Genomic DNA, 17,486 nt, shown 5'->3' on the forward strand with positions numbered 1-17,486 from the left:
GGGAAGGAGACACACCTGCTGCAAGGGCCGGGCCAGCCTCGGGGGCTGTGTGCAGGTCATGATGGGGCGCAGCAGAGGTGGGAGCAGAGGCCGAGAGGCAGTGCCCATAGGGTCATCAGGAAATATGAGGGGACAAGAAAAGGTGGAGATCCCATGGGAGTGACCCAGAGTGTTGTCCAGAGTGGAGAGACAAGGCTGAGAAGAAGCGTGCACCACAGGTCATGAGGTGGCTGCAGAGATGTCACTTACCTGGAGAGCTGGGTAGAGATGTGACAAGAGAGGAGATGGATTGGCCCCTGGTGGAAAAGGACCCGGCAGTGGGAAAGGAGGAGATTCCATGCGCAGTGATGGAGCTGGTCAGGAATACGGTGGCCGGCAGCCTGGTGGTACTTGGCTGTCTGGTGGTGAGGTTGGTGGCTGGAGAATTTGGGATGGCTGTCACTCCCAGGGTAGAAGACAGGAGGCCCTGCGTGGGGACTCGGGTTGTGAGAGAGGTGGACTGTGAGGTAGTGGACCGAGAGGACAGAGCTGAGGAGGTGGGGTTACTGGCTGTGGTCCGGGATGTAGATAGGACTATGGTACTGGAAGTGGGGAGAGGGGACAGGGTAGGAGAGGATGAGGGTGAGAGGGAGGACCTGACGGGCATGATGGTGGCTGGGGAAAAGGGGCTGGTAGACAGGGAGGCTGTATGTGATATGGTCACAGGTGCAGAGGGGGAAGGGCTGTGCGGAGCTGAACTAATGGTTGGGATGCTCTGTGAAGTGGAAACTGCTGAAGGTGACGGGGAAGATGATATAAAAGGAGGAGTGGTGTGTGAGGACACGTGAGAAGGAAGAGAGGAAGTAGTGGGCAGGGAGGAGAGAGTGGAGGTGCTGGATGAAGACGAGGGGTAATGTGGAAGGTTCGATACAGAAACAGAGGTGGTGAAAGGACTTTGGCTTGGGTTTAGAGGAGTTGGAGAAGATAATGTAGAGCTAAAGCTAGAGCTTTGTGGTAGTACTGTGCTGACTGAGTTCTGGGCTCGGGTGGTCCCTGTTGTGGTCTTTGTCAATGGCGGGGCTGTGGGTGTGATGGTCCCTCTTGTGCTCTGTGTCAGTGGTGGTGTTCTGGGTGTGGTGGTTCCTGTTGTGGTTTTTGTCAGTGGCAGGGTTGTGGGTGTGGTGGTCTCTGTTGTGGTCTTGGTCAGTGGCGGGGTTCTGGGTGTGGTGGTCCCTGTTGTGGTCTTCGTCAGTGGTGGGGCTGTGGGTGTAGGCTCTGTTTCTGTGACAGGGATGTGTGTTGATATGGATGGGGTGCCATTTGGCTTTGGGGTGGAGGAGGTAGCATGGGACTCTGTTTGGGTGATGACTCGGTTAAAGGTTGGAGTCACCAAAGAAGTGGCAGATGTTGACATATGGATGGGAAGGGTCTTTGGATGTGATGTGATGGGATAGGTGGTAGTGGTCTGGAAGGGTGTTCCTGTGGATGATTCTGTCGTGTGGGAGATGGTGGGGACAGAAAGGATGGCGGTGGAGTGAGTGGTGAAAGGGGTGTGTGGCCCAGTGTGGGTGGCCGTGGCAGTGTGTGTCACGGGTGTTCCTGTGCCTCTACTGGTGGATTTAAGGGAGAGGGTGGTGAATGGTGGGGACGTGGTTACATGGAGGGCATTTGAAGTAGAGTTTGATACCAGGGCAGTGGAGGTTGCGGCTGTGCTGACCGAGTTCTGGGCTCGCGTGGTCCCTGTTGTGGTCTTGGTCAGTGGCGGGGTTCTGGGTGTGGTGGTCCCTGTTGTGGTCTTGGTCAGTGGCAGGGCTGTGGGTGTGGAGGTCCCTGTTGTGGTCTTTGTCAGTGGCGGGGCTGTGGGTGTGGAGGTCCCTGTTGTGGTCTTTGTCAGTGGCGGGGCTGTGGGTGTGGCGGTCCCTGTTGTGGTCTTTGTCAGTGGTGATGTTCTGGGTGTGGTGGTCCCTGTCAGTGGCGGGGCTGTGGGTGTGGCGGTCCCTGTTGTGGTCTTTGTCAGTGGTGATGTTCTGGGTGTGATGGTTTCCGTTGTGGTTTTTGTCAGTGGCGGGGTTCTGGGTGTGGTGGTCCCTGTTGTGGTCTTGGTCAGTGGCAGGGCTGTGGGTGTGGAGGTCCCTGTTGTGGTCTTGGTCAATGGCGGGGCTGTGGGTGTGGAGGTCCCTGTTGTGGTCTTGGTCAGTGGCAGGGCTGTGGGTGTGGAGGTCCCTGTTGTGGTCTTTGTCAGTGGCGGGGCTGTGGGTGTGGAGGTCCCTGTTGTGGTCTTTGTCAGTGGCGGGGCTGTGGGTGTGGAGGTCCCTGTTGTGGTCTTTGTCAGTGGCGGGGCTGTGGGTGTGGCGGTCCCTGTTGTGGTCTTTGTCAGTGGTGATGTTCTGGGTGTGGTGGTCCCTGTCAGTGGCGGGGCTGTGGGTGTGGCGGTCCCTGTTGTGGTCTTTGTCAGTGGTGATGTTCTGGGTGTGATGGTTTCCGTTGTGGTTTTTGTCAGTGGCGGGGTTCTGGGTGTGGTGGTCCCTGTTGTGGACTTTGTCAGTGGCGGGGCTGTGGGTGTGGAGGTCCTTGTTGTGGTCTTGGTCAGTGGCGGGGCTGTGGGTGTGGCGGTCCCTGTTGTGGTCTTGGTCAGTGGTGGGGCTGTGGGTGTGGAGGTCCTTGTTGTGGTCTTGGTCAGTGGCGGGGCTGTGGGTGTGGCGGTCCCTGTTGTGGTCTTGGTCAGTGGTGGGGCTGAGGGTGTGGCGGTCCTTGTTGTGGTCTTGGTCAGTGGCGGGGTTCTGGGTGTGGAGGTCCCTATTGTGGTCTTTGTCAGTGGTGATGTTCTGGGTGTGGTGGTCCCTGTCAGTGGCGGGGCTGTGGGTGTGGCGGTCCCTGTTGTGGTCTTTGTCAGTGGTGATGTTCTGGGTGTGATGGTTTCCGTTGTGGTTTTTGTCAGTGGCGGGGTTCTGGGTGTGGTGGTCCCTGTTGTGGACTTTGTCAGTGGCGGGGCTGTGGGTGTGGAGGTCCTTGTTGTGGTCTTGGTCAGTGGCGGGGCTGTGGGTGTGGCGGTCCCTGTTGTGGTCTTGGTCAGTGGTGGGGCTGTGGGTGTGGAGGTCCTTGTTGTGGTCTTGGTCAGTGGCGGGGCTGTGGGTGTGGCGGTCCCTGTTGTGGTCTTGGTCAGTGGTGGGGCTGAGGGTGTGGCGGTCCTTGTTGTGGTCTTGGTCAGTGGCGGGGTTCTGGGTGTGGAGGTCCCTATTGTGGTCTTTGTCAGTGGCGGGGCTCTGGGTGTGGCGGTCCCTGTTGTGGTCTTTGTCAGTGGCGGGGCTGTGGGTGTGGAGGTCCCTGTTGTGGTCTGGGTCAGTGGCGGGGCTGTGGGTGTGGCGGTCTCTCTTGTGGTCTTTGTCAGTGGCGGGGATCTGGGTGTGGCGGTCCATGTTGTGGTCTTGGTCAGTGGCGGGGCCGTGGTTGTGGCGGTCCCTGTTGTGGTCCTTGTCAGTGGTGGGGCTGGGGGTGTGGAAGTCCCTGTCGTGGTCGTTGTCATTGGTGGGGCTGTGGGTGTGGCGGTCCCTGTTGTGGTCTTTGTCAGTGGCGGGGTTGTGGGTGTGGTGGTCCCTGTTGTGGTCTTTGTCAGTGGCGGGGCTGTGGGTGTGGCGGTCCCTATTGTGGTCTTTGTCAGTCGCGGTGCTGTGGGTGTGGCGGTCCCTGTTGTGGTCTTTGTCAGTGGCAGGGCTGTGGGTGTGGCGGTCCCTATTGTGGTCTTTGTCAGTCGCGGCGCTGTGGGTGTGGTGGTCCCTATTGTGGTCTTTGTCAGTGGCGGGGCTGTGGGTGTGGCGGTCCCTGTTGTGGTCTTTGTCAGTGGTGATGTTCTGGGTGTGGTGGTCCCTGTCAGTGGCGGGGCTGTGGGTGTGGCGGTCCCTGTTGTGGTCTTTGTCAGTGGCAGGGTTGTGGGTGTGGTGGTCCATGTTGTGGTCTTTGTCAGTGGCGGGGCTGTGGGTGTGGAGGTCCCTGTTGTGGTCTTTGTCAGTGGCGGGGCTGTGGGTGTGGTGGTCCCTATTGTGGTCTTTGTCAGTCGCGGGGCTGTGGGTGTGGAGGTCCCTGTTGTGGTCTTTGTCAGTGGCGGGGCTGTGGGTGTGGAGGTCCCTGTTGTGGTCTTGGTCAGTGGCGGGGCTGTGGGTGTGGCGGTCCCTGTTGTGGTCTTTGTCAGTGGTGGGGTTGTGGGTGTGGTGGTCCATGTTGTGGTCTTTGTCAGTGGCGGGGCTGTGGGTGTGGCGGTCTCTCTTGTGGTCTTTGTCAGTGGCGGGATTCTGGGTGTGGTGGTCCCTGTTGTGGTCTTCGTCAGTGGTGGGGCTGTGGGTATAGGCTCTGTTTCTGTGACAGGGATGTGTGTTGACATGGGTGGGGTGCCACTTGGCTTTGGGGTGGTGGAGGTAGTGTAGGACCTTGTTGGGGTGATGACTCGGTTAAAGGTTGGGGTCACCAAGGAAGTGGCAGATGTTGACATATGGATGGGAAGGGTCTTTGGATGTGATGTGATGGGATAGGTGGTAGTGGTCTGGAAGGGTGTTCCTGTGGATGATTCTGTCGTGTGGGAGATGGTGGGGACAGAAAGGATGGCGGTGGAGTGAGTGGTGAAAGGGGTGTGTGGCCCAGTGTGGGTGGCCGTGGCAGTGAGTGTCACGGGTGTTCCTGTGCCTCTACTGGTGGATTTAAGGGAGAGGGTGGTGAATGGTGGGGACGTGGTTACATGGAGGGCATTTGAAGTAGAGTTTGATACCAGGGCAGTGGAGGTTGCGGCTGTGCTGACCGAGTTCTGGGCTCGCGTGGTCCCTGTTGTGGTCTTGGTCAGTGGCGGGGTTCTGGGTGTGGTGGTCCCTGTTGTGGTCTTGGTCAGTGGCAGGGCTGTGGGTGTGGAGGTCCCTGTTGTGGTCTTGGTCAATGGCGGGGCTGTGGGTGTGGAGGTCCCTGTTGTGGTCTTGGTCAGTGGCAGGGCTGTGGGTGTGGAGGTCCCTGTTGTGCTCTTTGTCAGTGGCGGGGCTGTGGGTGTGGAGGTCCCTGTTGTGGTCTTTGTCAGTGGCGGGGCTGTGGGTGTGGAGGTCCCTGTTGTGGTCTTTGTCAGTGGCGGGGCTGTGGGTGTGGCGGTCCCTGTTGTGGTCTTTGTCAGTGGTGATGTTCTGGGTGTGGTGGTCCCTGTCAGTGGCGGGGCTGTGGGTGTGGCGGTCCCTGTTGTGGTCTTTGTCAGTGGTGATGTTCTGGGTGTGATGGTTTCCGTTGTGGTTTTTGTCAGTGGCGGGGTTCTGGGTGTGGTGGTCCCTGTTGTGGACTTTGTCAGTGGCGGGGCTGTGGGTGTGGAGGTCCTTGTTGTGGTCTTGGTCAGTGGCGGGGCTGTGGGTGTGGCGGTCCCTGTTGTGGTCTTGGTCAGTGGCGGGGCTGTGGGTGTGGAGGTCCCTGTTGTGGTCTTTGTCAGTGGTGATGTTCTGGGTGTGGTGGTCCCTATTGTGGTCTTTGTCAGTGGCGGGGCTGTGGGTGTGGCGGTCCCTGTTGTGGTCTTTGTCAGTGGTGATGTTCTGGGTGTGGTGGTCCCTGTCAGTGGCGGGGCTGTGGGTGTGGCGGTCCCTCTTGTGGTCTTTGTCAGTGGCAGGGTTGTGGGTGTGGTGGTCCATGTTGTGGTCTTTGTCAGTGGCGGGGCTGTGGGTGTGGAGGTCCCTGTTGTGGTCTTTGTCAGTGGCGGGGCTGTGGGTGTGGTGGTCCCTATTGTGGTCTTTGTCAGTCGCGGGGCTGTGGGTGTGGAGGTCCCTGTTGTGGTCTTTGTCAGTGGCGGGGCTGTGGGTGTGGCGGTCCCTGTTGTGGTCTTTGTCAGTGGCGGGGCTGTGGGTGTGGCGGTCCCTATTGTGGTCTTTGTCAGTCGCGGGGCTGTGGGTGTGGCGGTCCCTGTTGTGGTCTTTGTCAGTGGCAGGGCTGTGGGTGTGGAGGTCCCTGTTGTGGTCTTGGTCAGTGGCGGGGTTCTGGGTGTGGTGGTCCCTGTTGTGGACTTTGTCAGTGGCGGGGCTGTGGGTGTGGTGGTCCCTGTTGTGGTCTTTGTCAGTGGCGGGGCTGTGGGTGTGGAGGTCCCTGTTGTGGTCTTGGTCAGTGGCGGGGTTGTGGGTGTGGTGGTCCCTGTTGTGGATTTTGTCAGTGGTGGGGCTGAGGTTGTGGCGGTCCCTGTTGTGGTCTTTGTCAGTGGCGGGACTGTGGGTGTGGTGGTCCCTGTTGTGGTCTTGGTCAGTGGCAGGGCTGTGGGTGTGGCGGTCCCTATTGTGGTCTTGGTCAGTGGCAGGGCTGTGGGTGTGGCGGTCCCTATTGTGGTCTTGGTCAGTGGCGGGGCTGTGGGTGTGGAGGTCCCTGTTGTGGTATTTGTCAGTGGCGGGGCTGTGGGTGTGGAGGTCCATGTTGTGGTCTTTGTCAGTGGCGGGGCTGTGGGTGTGGAGGTCCATGTTGTGGTCTTTGTCAGTGGCGGGGTTGTGGGTGTGGCGGTCCCTGTTGTGGTCTTTGTCAGTGGCGGGGCTGTGGGTGTGATGGTCCCTCTTGCGCTCTGTGTCAGTGGTGATGTTCTGGTTGTGGTGGTTTCCGTTGTGATTTTTGTCAGTGGCGGGGTTCTGGGTGTGGTGGTCCCTGTTGTGGACTTTGTCAGTGGTGGGGCTGAGGGTGTGGCGGTCCCTGTTGTGGTCTTTGTCAGTGGCGGGACTGTGGGTGTGGTGGTCCCTGTTGTGGTCTTGGTCAGTGGCAGGGCTGTGGGTGTGGCGGTCCCTATTGTGGTCTTGGTCAGTGGCGGGGCTGTGGGTGTGGAGGTCCCTGTTGTGGTCTTTGTCAGTGGCCGGGTTGTGGGTGTGGCGGTCCCTGTTGTGGTCTTTGTCAGTGGCGGGACTGTGGGTGTGGAGGTCCCTGTTGTGGTCTTTGTCAGTGGCGGGGCTGTGGGTGTGGAGGTCCCTGTTGTGGTCTTGGTCAGTGGCAGGGCTGTGGGTGTGGAGGTCCCTGTTGTGGTCTTGGTCAGTGGCGGGGCTGTGGGTGTGGAGGTCCCTGTTGTGGTCTTGGTCAGTGGCAGGGCTGTGGGTGTGGAGGTCCCTGTTGTGGTCTTTGTCAGTGGTGGGGCTGTGGGTGTGGAGGTCCCTGTTGTGGTCTTTGTCAGTGGCGGGGCTGTGGGTGTGGCCGTCTCTCTTGTGGTCTTTGTTAGCAGTGGGGTTCTGGGTGTGGTGGTCCCTGTTGTGGTCTTCGTCAGTGGTGGGGCTGTGGGTATAGGCTCTGTTTCTGTGACAGGGATGTGTGTTGACATGGGTGGGGTGCCACTTGGCTTTGGGGTGGTGGAGGTAGTGTGGGACCTTGTTGGGGTGATGACTCGGTTAAAGGTTGGAGTCACCGAGGAAGTGGCAGATGTTGACATATGGATGGGAAGGGTCTTTGGATGTGATGTGATGGGGTAGGGGGTAGTTGTGTGGAAGGGTGTTCCCGTGGATGGAGCTGTCATGTGGGAGATGGTAGGGACAGAAAGGATGGCGGTGGAGTGAGTGGTGAAAGGGGTGTGTGGCCCAGTGTGGGTGGCCGTGGCAGTGTGTGTCACGGGTGTTCCTGTGCCTCTACTGGTGGATTTAAGGGAGAAGGTGGTGAATGGTGGGGACGTGGTTACATGGAGGGCATTTGAAGTAGAGTTTGATACCAGGGCAGTGGAGGTTGCAGCTGTGCTGACCGACTTCTGGGCTTGCGTGGTCCCTGTTGTGGTCTTTGTCAGTGGCGGGTCAGTAGGTGCGGCAGTCCCTGTTGTGATCTTGGTCAGTGGCGGGGCTGTGGGTGTGGAGGTCCCTGTTGTGGTCTTGGTCAGTGGCGGGGCTGTGGGTGTGGTGGTCCCTGTTGTGGTCTTTGTCAGTGGCGGGGCTGTGGGTGTGGAGGTCCCTGTTGTGGTCTTGGTCAGTGGCAGGGCTGTGGGTGTGGCAGTCCCTGTTATGGTCTTGGTCAGTGGCGGGGCTGTGGGTGTGGCGGTCCCTGTCGTGGTCTTTGTCAGTGGCGGGTCAGTAGGTGCGACGGTCCCTGTTGTGGTCTTTGTCAGTGGCAGGGTTGTGGGTGTGGTGGTCTCTGTTGTGGTCTTTGTCAGTGGCGGGGTTCTGGGTGTGGTGGTCCCTGTTGTGGTCTTTGTCAGTGGCGGGGCTGTGGGTGTGGCGGTCCGTGTTGTGGTCTTTGTCAGTGGCGGGGTTCTGGGTGTGGTGGTCCCTGTTGTGGTCTTCATCAGTGGTGGGGCTGTGGGTGTAGGCTCTGTTTCTGTGACAGGGATGTGTGTCGATGTGGGTGGGATGCCAGTTGGCTTTGGGGTGGAGGAGGTAGCATGGGACTCTGTTGGCGTGATGACTCGGTGAGAGGTTGGAGCTACCGAGGAGGTGGCAGATGTTGACACGTGGATGGGAAAGGTCTCTGGGTGTGATGGGGTGGGGTAGGTGGTGGTGGTCCAGAAAGGTCTTCCCGTGGACGTACCTGTTGTGTGGGTTGTAGTGGGGACAGAAAGGGTGGGGGTGGAGTGAGTGGTGAAAGGGGTGTGTGGCGTGGTGCGTGTGGCCGTGGCGGTGTGTGGTAGGGGGTTGGATGCAGAGTGTGTGGTGTGACTGGTGTTCCCCTCGGCCCTAGCAGTAGTGGCTCTTGACAGTGGACTGGTGTGCATTGTGCTGTGGCCTGTGGTGCTCTCCGGTGGTCGTGGGGTGTCCGTCTGCTGTGTCTCCTGGGTGACGGGGGTTTCAGGGGTCCAACGGTGTGTTGAGAACGCTGTAGAAAACAGTGGTGGTCAGTTCACTCCTCCTCGTTACCCTCCCTTGTGTTGTGACCCGTTCATCACCCACACGTTCCACATAGTTCTCCTCACATGTGGCTTTTGTGTGTCCCTGGTGGTGTGTCCAGGAGTTTTCTGAATGACTATCTCATGCCTCTCCCAAGCCCCGCTGCGGCCTTCTCTGTGGACCCTTGTTGCATCTTAGCTGCTTGCAGTGGGTTTTGGGGTCCCTCCCCGGCAGCCCTGCACGGCTCTGTCCCCTCAGTGTGACTCTCAGAGTGGCTGTTGTTCGGGTGGGCTCGGCTATCCCTGCATGGCTCCCCTGCCGCTGGCCTTGGGAAAGGGCTTCTCTTCTCGCCTGCTGTCAGGGGAATCAGAGGTTTGTGGCCCTGCCCCAGGGTTGGGGCCTGCACGTGGGTCAGGGGCCTTTTGTAGCCCTGGCATCCCCTAGGGCCTGTGGATTCCCTTGGTGGGGGTGGCCGTGGTGGATGGGCGCTTGGGTACCATGGCGGGGAGATGTGCAGAGAGGAGCGTGGTGAGCCAGGCAGGTGCTGCCCGCCTCGGGCCTGGGCCGGTCCTGTGTGCTCGCGGAGGTGGCCCAAGGCTGCTCTCTTCCATGTGGCCCCACACAGCTTGGGCTGGGCACTGGGGCTGCCCCGCTGAGGCCCCTCTGTGGGGACAGGCAGTGTGGGCATGCTTACTTGCAGGGGACACTGTGGAGGTCCCTGATGTTGCTGGGGTTGGCAGAGCTGCTGTGGTTCGTGCCGTGGACCGAGCTGTGGACCGCGTGGCTGTGTTGCGGGAGGATCCTGTGGGCTTCATTGTGGCCTGGGTCACGGTGGGTGCCGTGGCTCTCGGCCTTCGAGTGGCCGTGGTGGCTGGCGCCGATGTGGCCCGTGTGGTGACGTTGGAGGTGGTTCGAGGCGAATCTGCAGGGAACAGCGCCCGACATCCCCTTCAGCCCCGTCCGCACTGCCACGGGCGCTTCCTCACCCACCCCGGGGCCCTGGCCCGGGGGCCTTACCTCCTGAGGGGACTGTTGGTTGTGTCTGGGTGGTGGGGGCTGTAGCTGTGGCCGTTGGCGTAGCCGGAAGGCTGGGTGTCCGGGTCGGGGCCTCAGGTGTGGCCGGGGAGCTTGGTGAGGGTGTGGTGGAGCTCAGCCCAGTGGTGTTGGGGGTCACTGTAGTACTGGCCGTGGCTGTGGTGGGCCTGGTTTCCGTGGGATGCGAGCCTGAGTGTGGCACACATGCCGTTTTTGCGGGGTAGGGAGCTGCTCTGGCTCACCCTTCACTTCCCTGCTGGGCCCCCAAGCCACGCGGGCTGGGCGGCAGCCCTCAGGGCAGTGGGGGCTCCCGGCAGGGCATGTGTCCTTTGGCCCTGCTGTGCTCGGTGGCCAGGCAGCAGGGCCCAGTGGGGCCTGCCGAGCCCCTCCCGTCTGACATCCTGGTCAGCACCTGCTGCCCCCACGGTGCCGAGCAGCCCAGGGCCAGCCCAGCTACACCCTGCCCCGCCCACACCCGCAAGCCTGGCTGCTGCCGCTGGGCGGACAGACACAGGCTGGGCTGGCTGCAGCCTGGCTGGTGGAGCTGGGGAAGAGGCCTGAGAGAGAGCCTGCGTCACCTTGGCACCTTGCGTGTGTGCAGTCACCTGCTGTGGGCAGCGGCACGGTGGGTGACGACGCTGCAAGAGGAGGGGTGGTCGGGGGTGCTGCCTGCCCACCCCGTCTCCGCCTGCCTGGGCCCTTCAGAGCCTTCGGCTGTGTCCCCAGGGTGTGAGGCATAGGACATGGGGCATGGAGCTACCGCAGAAGTGCCGTATCTCCCCATCTTCTCTCCCCTCCCCGTCTTCTCTCCGCCCCCCGACCTCTGCATTGATGGCCCGGCAGGGAGTGGAGGGGCCAGCTGGGGTGCTGCCCAAGGGTAGCTGCAAGTAGTGTCCAGTGCCCACCAGGCCGCCTGCTGCTGAACTCCCAGGAGGTCCCTGCTCTTCACCCACACACCCCAGCAGGCTGGCAGGGCCTGGGTGTGCCCTGTGGCCGCAGGCTGGGTGAGTGTGTGTTTGGGGAGGGGAGGGGAGGCTAGGGCCAGTCCCTTTCCCTGTGTCTCTGGCTGCGCCCCTGGGGAGTGGGGGTGCTGGGGGGCTGGCCAGAGGTTTGGGCAGGAGCTGCGAGCTCTGGGGGGCGCGGGGGGCCTCTCGGGCAGTGGACTGAGCTTACTGCATGGCAAGCACATCCCCTTGTCGTGGTCGAAGTACTCGTTCTGGGAGCAGTTGTAGCAGCCTGAGGGGGGCGTGCAGAGAACAGCCAGACCTCAGTGTCCAGAGCCAGAAGCCCCTCTTCCCCAGGCCTGGTCCCCCCCACCCTCTCCTGACCTCTCCCCCGATCCCCAGGCACAGGTGCCCGCCTGGGTCCCCACTGTCAGACACACCCCCACGTCCCACCCGCCAATCCCTCCAGGCCTGCCCCTCCTCCTGTCTCCTCTGCGCCCAGTACCTTCGATGTTGGTGCCTGGGATGCTCTGCGGCCACGCGGGGCAGAGGCACGGCTGGTAATGCCATGTGCAGTTGGCCTCCCGGGCGTACTGGTACTTGCCGCCGCCTGCCTGCGTGTGGGTGTTGTAGAAGTCGCAGTAGACGGCTGCGGGGAAGGGCACCATCAGGCGGCAGAGTTGGCCCGGGAGCCCGCACCTGCCAGCAGGTTCAGGGTGCCTCTGCCTCCCTGGGGGTGCTGCCCGCCCCCCGCCCCCTGCCCGGGAGAAGCGCTGCAGCCGGACGTTCCGCCTGTGGCCCCGCGGAGGCCTTTGGGCAGGAGCGGGACTCACGGCAGAAGTCTGGGGACCGCCAGTCCACGCACACGCCCTTGTCCAGGCAGGCCTTGGCGTAGGCGGCCACAGCGTCACACAGGCACTCGCAGTCCCCGCCGCTGTCACACCCACACGTGTCGTGCACGCAGGCCTCATAGTAAGGCAGGCGGTACACCTGTGGGGGCCGACCCTCAGCGTCAGGGCGGGGGCCAGGCTCCTCCCGGCTACCCCTCCCCTGACGGCTTGGCCGCGGAGCCCCGGGGTGCTGGCCAGGGCAGGACAGGGCACTTGCGGGGGCACCTGGCCGTGGCAGGCGGCGAAGGTCTGGCTGTTGATGATGCTGCACTTGCGCTCAGCCCAGGAGCGACGGAAGGTGTTGAGGCTGCAGGGGTCCAGCGTGAAGGAGGTGTCCCCGCACAGCGGGCTCTCCTTCCAGGAGTTCACGAACTCCAGCTCGCTGGACGCCAAGTACTTGCTGCGTGTCTGGAAGTCGTCCTTCATGTTCCCATTGTAGTTGCCGCACAAGCCGCAGAGGGGGTCCTGCGGGGGCTGGTGTCAGGCGGCCGGCAGGCAGGCAGGGACTCACCACTCCCTGGGGCTGTGGGGCAGGGGTGGCGGTACCTGGGAGGCACGGGCGATCTTGATGAAGACAGTCATGTGCTTGTTCCAGATGAGGGTCAGGTTGTACGTGCTGCTGATGGTGGCTTCCAGCACCAGGTGCAGGGAGCTGGCCTTGACCCGGAAGTGCACGCCGCGGTCCTCCCCGCTGACCGTGTAGTTCCTGTCCGCCAGCATGATGGACAGGCCCTGTGGGGTGTGGCTGTCACAGGATGCCTGCCCACGTCCTGGGTGGCCACTAAATGCCGCTGGGCTCTGCCTCCCGGCCTGAGCTCTCCATGGCAGGGCCAGCCCGGGCCTGGGGGGTCTGCCCTCTAGAGCCTTCTGTTTGCAGAAGGTTCCAGAACATGCTGGAAACTGTGCCGAGGGCTGAGGGTCAGGCTTGTGGGAGAACCCCTGCCTGCTGTACGGTTGTCCAATTCCGGGGACACTGCTCCCCGTGATGTGGACGTGGAGGCCAGGGCACAGGGCCGTGAGGGCCCCAGGGGGAGGTTGGGAAGGCCACCCGCCTGCTCACCCCCAGGAAGACCTTGATGGCCCGCGAGCAGGTGACGCCCGACCTCCCACACACGACATTCTCTGTAAGGACCTTGAAGGTGGGCTGCGAGTCGCTGGCACCGCAGCTGTCCTGTGGGGAGACGGCGCTGAGGAGGAGCCGGCCCTGTGCCCCCCCGGGCCCCCCATGGCCCCCCTGTGCCCCCCTGTGGCCCAGGCCAGCACTCACTGTGGCCAGGATGTACTCGCAGTTGCCATCAAACACGAAGCGCTGCCCATCGAAGGTGACCACGTGGCCCTCCCCGTAGAGGGTGCAGGTGGATGGGCAGTGGGCACTCTGTTGGCATGTCCACGTCCCTCTAGAGCAGATGCTGTGGGAGGAGCAGGGCATTCTGGGGTGACTGGGGCACACCCCCCCGCAGGACCCTGACCTCGTGGGTTGGTAGGGGCCCTTGCCTGCCCCAAGGGCTCAAGGACAGTTGGGCCACGAGGGTCTGCGGGTAGGGCTGTGGCTCACCAGCTCTTGCAGTCCGTGTGGAGCTCGGCGCCCTGGGGATAGGAGACGCCTGCAAACTCGCACGGGCACTCCTCGGGGGGCACGCACTGCCCGCTGGCGTTCTCGTAGAGCCCCTTGGCACAGACACAGCCAGGCTCACACTTGGTGGGCACCTGCAGGGAGGAGGGTCAGTGGCCCCTGGAGGGTGGCCCTGCTTGCTGCCGCCGCAGCCCTGGGACCTTCTGAGACTCGCCAGCATTCTCCACAGACCTGCTCCCTGCGTCCATCCTGCTCTGGGCCTTCCCTTAGCACAGCTGCCCCTCTCTGAGGGGCATCACCTCTGCGTCATGTCTGGGCTGGTGTACCTCCACCCCAAGCTGGCAGGGCCCACGGTCCTCAGGGAGCCCACAAAGGAGCACACCGGCAGCCACGCCACCGGTTACGTGCATCATAGGATGGTGGGGATGGAGCATGGCCCGCCTTTCATGAGGGGTCTGTGGGAATCTTCTTGGGGGCCAAGGAGAAGATGTTGGGGCATCCACCGTGGGCATGTCTAACCCAGGGTGTCCCCGGCATCCCCAGGCAGTGGAACCTGCCCTCCGAGGAGCGCTCTCGCCCCTCGCTCCACCTGGTCTTACACAGGGGGTGCCGGTGGCCAGCATCTGACAGGTGGGAGCGCAGGCTGCCCCGAACTTGTCCTCCGAGGACTGGCTGCAGGACTGGAACGTCTTGGGGGCTGAGCAGGTTGCTGCAGAGACAAGGGGTATGGGGTGAGGTGGGCCCAGAGGGGCCAAGGCACCCACAGTCCAGCTCCGCCAGCCTCGGCTGCAGCTACGTACCCAAGAGCATCTGAGGCTGTGCTGGGCAGCTCAGCCGCCCGTTGACGCAGTAGCTGCAGGAGAGAGGCCCGGTGAGCGCCACCTGGGCTGGGCTGCAGGCCGGGCGGCCGCCCTCTGGACCCCTCGCTCACCAGATGACACCATTGACCATGGTGGACTGGTTGGCCAGGATGAACTTGGAGCTGTCCAGGAGGCAGGGACACTGGGCCTTATGCACACACTCAGCCCTGTGGTTCAGGTAGGTGCCCTCGGGGCAGTTGCAGCCGTCCACGGGCACGGCGCTGGGGTGGCACTCGACCTCGTGGTCAGACAGAGACAGGCACGTGCGGCCACAGGCCTGGCTGTCGTAGCTGAACGTCTGGTTGCCTGTGCAAGGGGTGCCTGCGGGGGACCCGGAGTCAGGCCCGGTGGGGGGGTGCAGTGGGTGGCACCAGCCCCGCCAGCCCTGCTGGCCCGTACGCACTGCAATTGTCCACGCTGCCCCTCCAGCCCTGGAGCAGGATGCCCCGCGAGGTGCATGCGAGGGCGTAGTCGCCCAGGGCGGCGCAGATGTGCGGGAAGGTCTCCTCGTAGTTGCAGGCCTGGTACACGCACCTCTGCGGGCAGACAGGGGCCGTGGGTGCCCACCCAGGACCCTGAGGGTGCCCCCCACGCCACGCCCCCCGCCCCTGCTCCCCACGGGGCCGCCCACCTTGTAGAAGGGCTTGGGGTCCACGGCGGCATGGCACTTCTCGAACACTGTGCTCTTCTTCACCAGCACCGCGCAGTGGGTCTCCGCGCACACCTCTGGGGGGCAGACCGGCGTGGGTCAGCTGTCCACCGGGGTCTCCCGCCCACCCCTCAGCCCTCCCGGACAGCACTCACTGTTGAGCTGGCTCATGGAGCAGGGGTCGGTCTCACGCTCGAGCGCGGCTGGGCAGTTCCCTGCCCGCCAGGAGTCCACGAAGAGTGAGGCGGTGCCCTCGGTGATGCCCATGCTGGTCGTGAAGTCGTCCGTCGTGTCCCCGTTGAAGTTGCCGCAGAGCCCTGGGCCGGCCGGACGTGAGGGTGGACTGGCCCATGCCCCTGTCCTGCCCCGCCCTCCCCAAAGGCCCCGCCCCCCCCCCCCAAAGCCCATCTTCTCCCCTAACCACGCCCAGGGCGAGAGGCCATGGCTGGCTACGCCCCTGGGAGGACCAGCCGGCCAGGTGGAGCCGGCCTGGGCCGTGAGTGCCCGACACCCTGGGTCAGTGCAGGGCTCTGTTGGGCCTCTCCTCTTCTGGAGTGGCCGAGCTGGGTGGGAACGGGGCAGCCAGGGGAGGGACTCACCTCTGGTCTGGCCTCTGAACTGGGGCCCGACAGTGACGTACACCTGGAACAACGGCCACAGCTGGATCACGAGCTCCAGCCCGAAGGTGGTGACCATCTGGATGTGGGTGGATGTCTGCCTGAAGACCGTGATGTTGCCTGAGGGGATAGGGGCCTCAGCAGGAGGCCTGCTTTGGGACCCGGCTCGTGAGGCCCTGGGTGCTGGGTGGGGGCTGAGGACGTACGAGTCTTATACGGCAGCCACTTGGTGTCCCCGTCGTTGGTGATCACCTCGTCCTGAGAAATCACAATTTTGTCCTGCGGGGAGGGTGGCTGAGTTACGGGGGGGCCGGGAGTTGTGGCGGCCTCCGCCTCCTGCGGGCCAGGCAGGGTGGAGGGGGAGCTGGGACGCATCTGCTTGGGGCCCCGGGTGGGTGCAGGTGGCAGGCGGGGTGGCCTCACCTGGCTGGACATGTAGATGACAGCGACCAGCGATGTCTCCGAGTGCGAGTACCCAGACTTGTCGTACACGGCCATGAGCGAGCCCCCGTCGGGGAGCTGGGGGCTCTGGGAGGAGGGGCGGCTCAGCACAGGGGGGCCCAGGGTGTCACGGCGACCCCCCGTGGCGGGCCCCCAGGCAGAGGCTGTGTCCTACCTGGAGGAGGATGTAGGTACAGGTGCCGTGGAAGCGGTAGGGCCTGGCGTCGAATGTGGTGACGAAGGAGCCGCCCTCCAGGGCACAGCGCCTGGGGCAGGGCTGCTCCACGCACTCCCAGTGGCCCCCAGAGCACTGGCTGTGGGTGAGGAGGCATGACCCAGCTGGCCCCCAGGGCTGAGGCTGCCGCATCCCCGTCCCTGTCCCCAGCCTGCCTGCAAGCCTCTCCTGCTGCTCTGCACTCACCAGGTCTGGCAGGCGGCTGTCGTGACCTCCCCAGGGGCGTAGACCACCCCGCTGAGCATGCAGGGGCACTGGGGGACAGGCACGCAGCTGTGGTTTTTGGAGATGTCGTCCAGAACCATACCTGCGGGAGAGGGGCTTCCTGGGGCTGCTGGCAAGGAGACCCCCTCCCGCCCTCCTGCTGGGCAGCCCCTCCTCCACCCTGTCCCGCGGGGGAGCTGGGGGGGGTGCCCCAGGAGAGCCTCCACCTTCAGCCCCGCCTGCCTCGCAGCCTGCAGCCCCCTCGTGCTAGGTGCCGCTCCTCGCTGGGCAGTGGGCCCTGTCCAGCTTAAAGCCCGCCTCTGCCCACTGCGGCCATGGCCCGGGGTGTCTGTGAGCACAGTGAAGGCAGAGCCCTCCCTGGGCCAAGTCCCAGCGGAGTGTCTGGGGGTTCCGAGCATGGGTGTGGACAGAGCGGATGCCCTGTCTCCGGGCTCCTGTTCAGCGGTCCTGGGAGAGCAGCTGTCCTCACCTTCCGGGCAGAAGCAGCCAAATGTGCAGAAGCTGGAGCAGCTGTGCTGCGGGTTGGAGCAGGTCCGCACGCAGGTCTCGCCGCACTCCCGGTATACCTGGTTGGCTGGGCACTGGCCCACAGCTGCGGGCCCGTGGCCTTCGTGAGAGGAGTCGGGCGCCCAGGGCCTGGCCACCCACCCCACCCTGGCCGAGGACTTAGGCCAGCCCCTCCTCCATCTGGGTCTCCTCTGTCTCACAGACAAGGGGGGGATTGGGGGCATCGTGTCTGGGGCCCTGACCCTCCCCAGGACTCACAACAGAGGCCAGGGCCCCGCCAGCTGTTGACGGGCTGGCCGGCCATGCTGCACTGGCGCGAGTACTCGGATAGCGTGGCGCAGCTGCAGTGGTGCCGGCCGGGCTGGGCACACGTGGCCATGTCCGCCTGGCAGCTTAGCAGGAAGGGCTCCTTGGGCACGTTGCACTCGGGGGATACCAGGGTCAGCAGCTGGATGCAGGTCTCGGCCTGGGCACAGGGACACTCAGGGTCATAGGGGTCAAGGCCACATCCCACACCACGCATGTGACTTGGAAGTCTGGGGGCGTCGTTGGCCTTGGGACCCTGCCAGATCCCGTGAGCAGGCCCCATCCTGGCTGAAGGGCTCCCCCCTTGGCCCTGGGGAGCCTGACCGCCTCACGTACGTTCTCTGCCTGCGGGACCCGGGGGCTGGGGATGGCCTCATAGGCACAGATCTCGTTGGGGTCATCCAGCTTCTGGAGGGCGGCGTACTTAGGGGGTTCCAGGAGTTGGCCTGGGGTG

At 63.5% G+C, this 17,486-nt stretch overlaps 1 protein-coding gene across 1 annotated transcript in view; it reads right to left on the minus strand.

The window, feature by feature from the left end:
* The window catches only part of MUC6 (mucin 6, oligomeric mucus/gel-forming), a 31,516-nt gene that overhangs the window by 2,447 nt on the left and 11,583 nt on the right, over positions 1-17,486 (minus strand). The window contains exons 16-46 of the mRNA XM_060103697.1: positions 17,369-17,478; positions 16,985-17,192; positions 16,689-16,811; positions 16,181-16,301; positions 15,935-16,073; positions 15,742-15,846; positions 15,525-15,597; positions 15,301-15,438; positions 14,857-15,018; positions 14,684-14,778; positions 14,456-14,588; positions 14,124-14,373; positions 13,993-14,045; positions 13,792-13,901; positions 13,175-13,326; positions 12,887-13,028; positions 12,680-12,790; positions 12,166-12,351; positions 11,845-12,084; positions 11,563-11,719; positions 11,235-11,378; positions 10,959-11,021; positions 10,607-10,728; positions 10,364-10,423; positions 10,198-10,281; positions 9,768-9,838; positions 9,445-9,672; positions 6,413-7,086; positions 4,766-4,978; positions 3,332-3,931; positions 250-654 (exon numbers count right to left, since the gene is read on the minus strand). Of these exons, the coding sequence (XP_059959680.1) occupies positions 250-654; positions 3,332-3,931; positions 4,766-4,978; positions 6,413-7,086; positions 9,445-9,672; positions 9,768-9,838; positions 10,198-10,281; positions 10,364-10,423; positions 10,607-10,728; positions 10,959-11,021; positions 11,235-11,378; positions 11,563-11,719; positions 11,845-12,084; positions 12,166-12,351; positions 12,680-12,790; positions 12,887-13,028; positions 13,175-13,326; positions 13,792-13,901; positions 13,993-14,045; positions 14,124-14,373; positions 14,456-14,588; positions 14,684-14,778; positions 14,857-15,018; positions 15,301-15,438; positions 15,525-15,597; positions 15,742-15,846; positions 15,935-16,073; positions 16,181-16,301; positions 16,689-16,811; positions 16,985-17,192; positions 17,369-17,478 (5,472 nt within the window). The remainder of the gene's footprint in view (positions 1-249; positions 655-3,331; positions 3,932-4,765; positions 4,979-6,412; positions 7,087-9,444; positions 9,673-9,767; positions 9,839-10,197; positions 10,282-10,363; positions 10,424-10,606; positions 10,729-10,958; positions 11,022-11,234; positions 11,379-11,562; positions 11,720-11,844; positions 12,085-12,165; positions 12,352-12,679; positions 12,791-12,886; positions 13,029-13,174; positions 13,327-13,791; positions 13,902-13,992; positions 14,046-14,123; positions 14,374-14,455; positions 14,589-14,683; positions 14,779-14,856; positions 15,019-15,300; positions 15,439-15,524; positions 15,598-15,741; positions 15,847-15,934; positions 16,074-16,180; positions 16,302-16,688; positions 16,812-16,984; positions 17,193-17,368; positions 17,479-17,486) is intronic.

Source organism: Mesoplodon densirostris, chromosome 7 (genome assembly GCF_025265405.1).
Source record: "Mesoplodon densirostris isolate mMesDen1 chromosome 7, mMesDen1 primary haplotype, whole genome shotgun sequence".
NCBI lineage: Eukaryota > Metazoa > Chordata > Mammalia > Artiodactyla > Ziphiidae > Mesoplodon > Mesoplodon densirostris.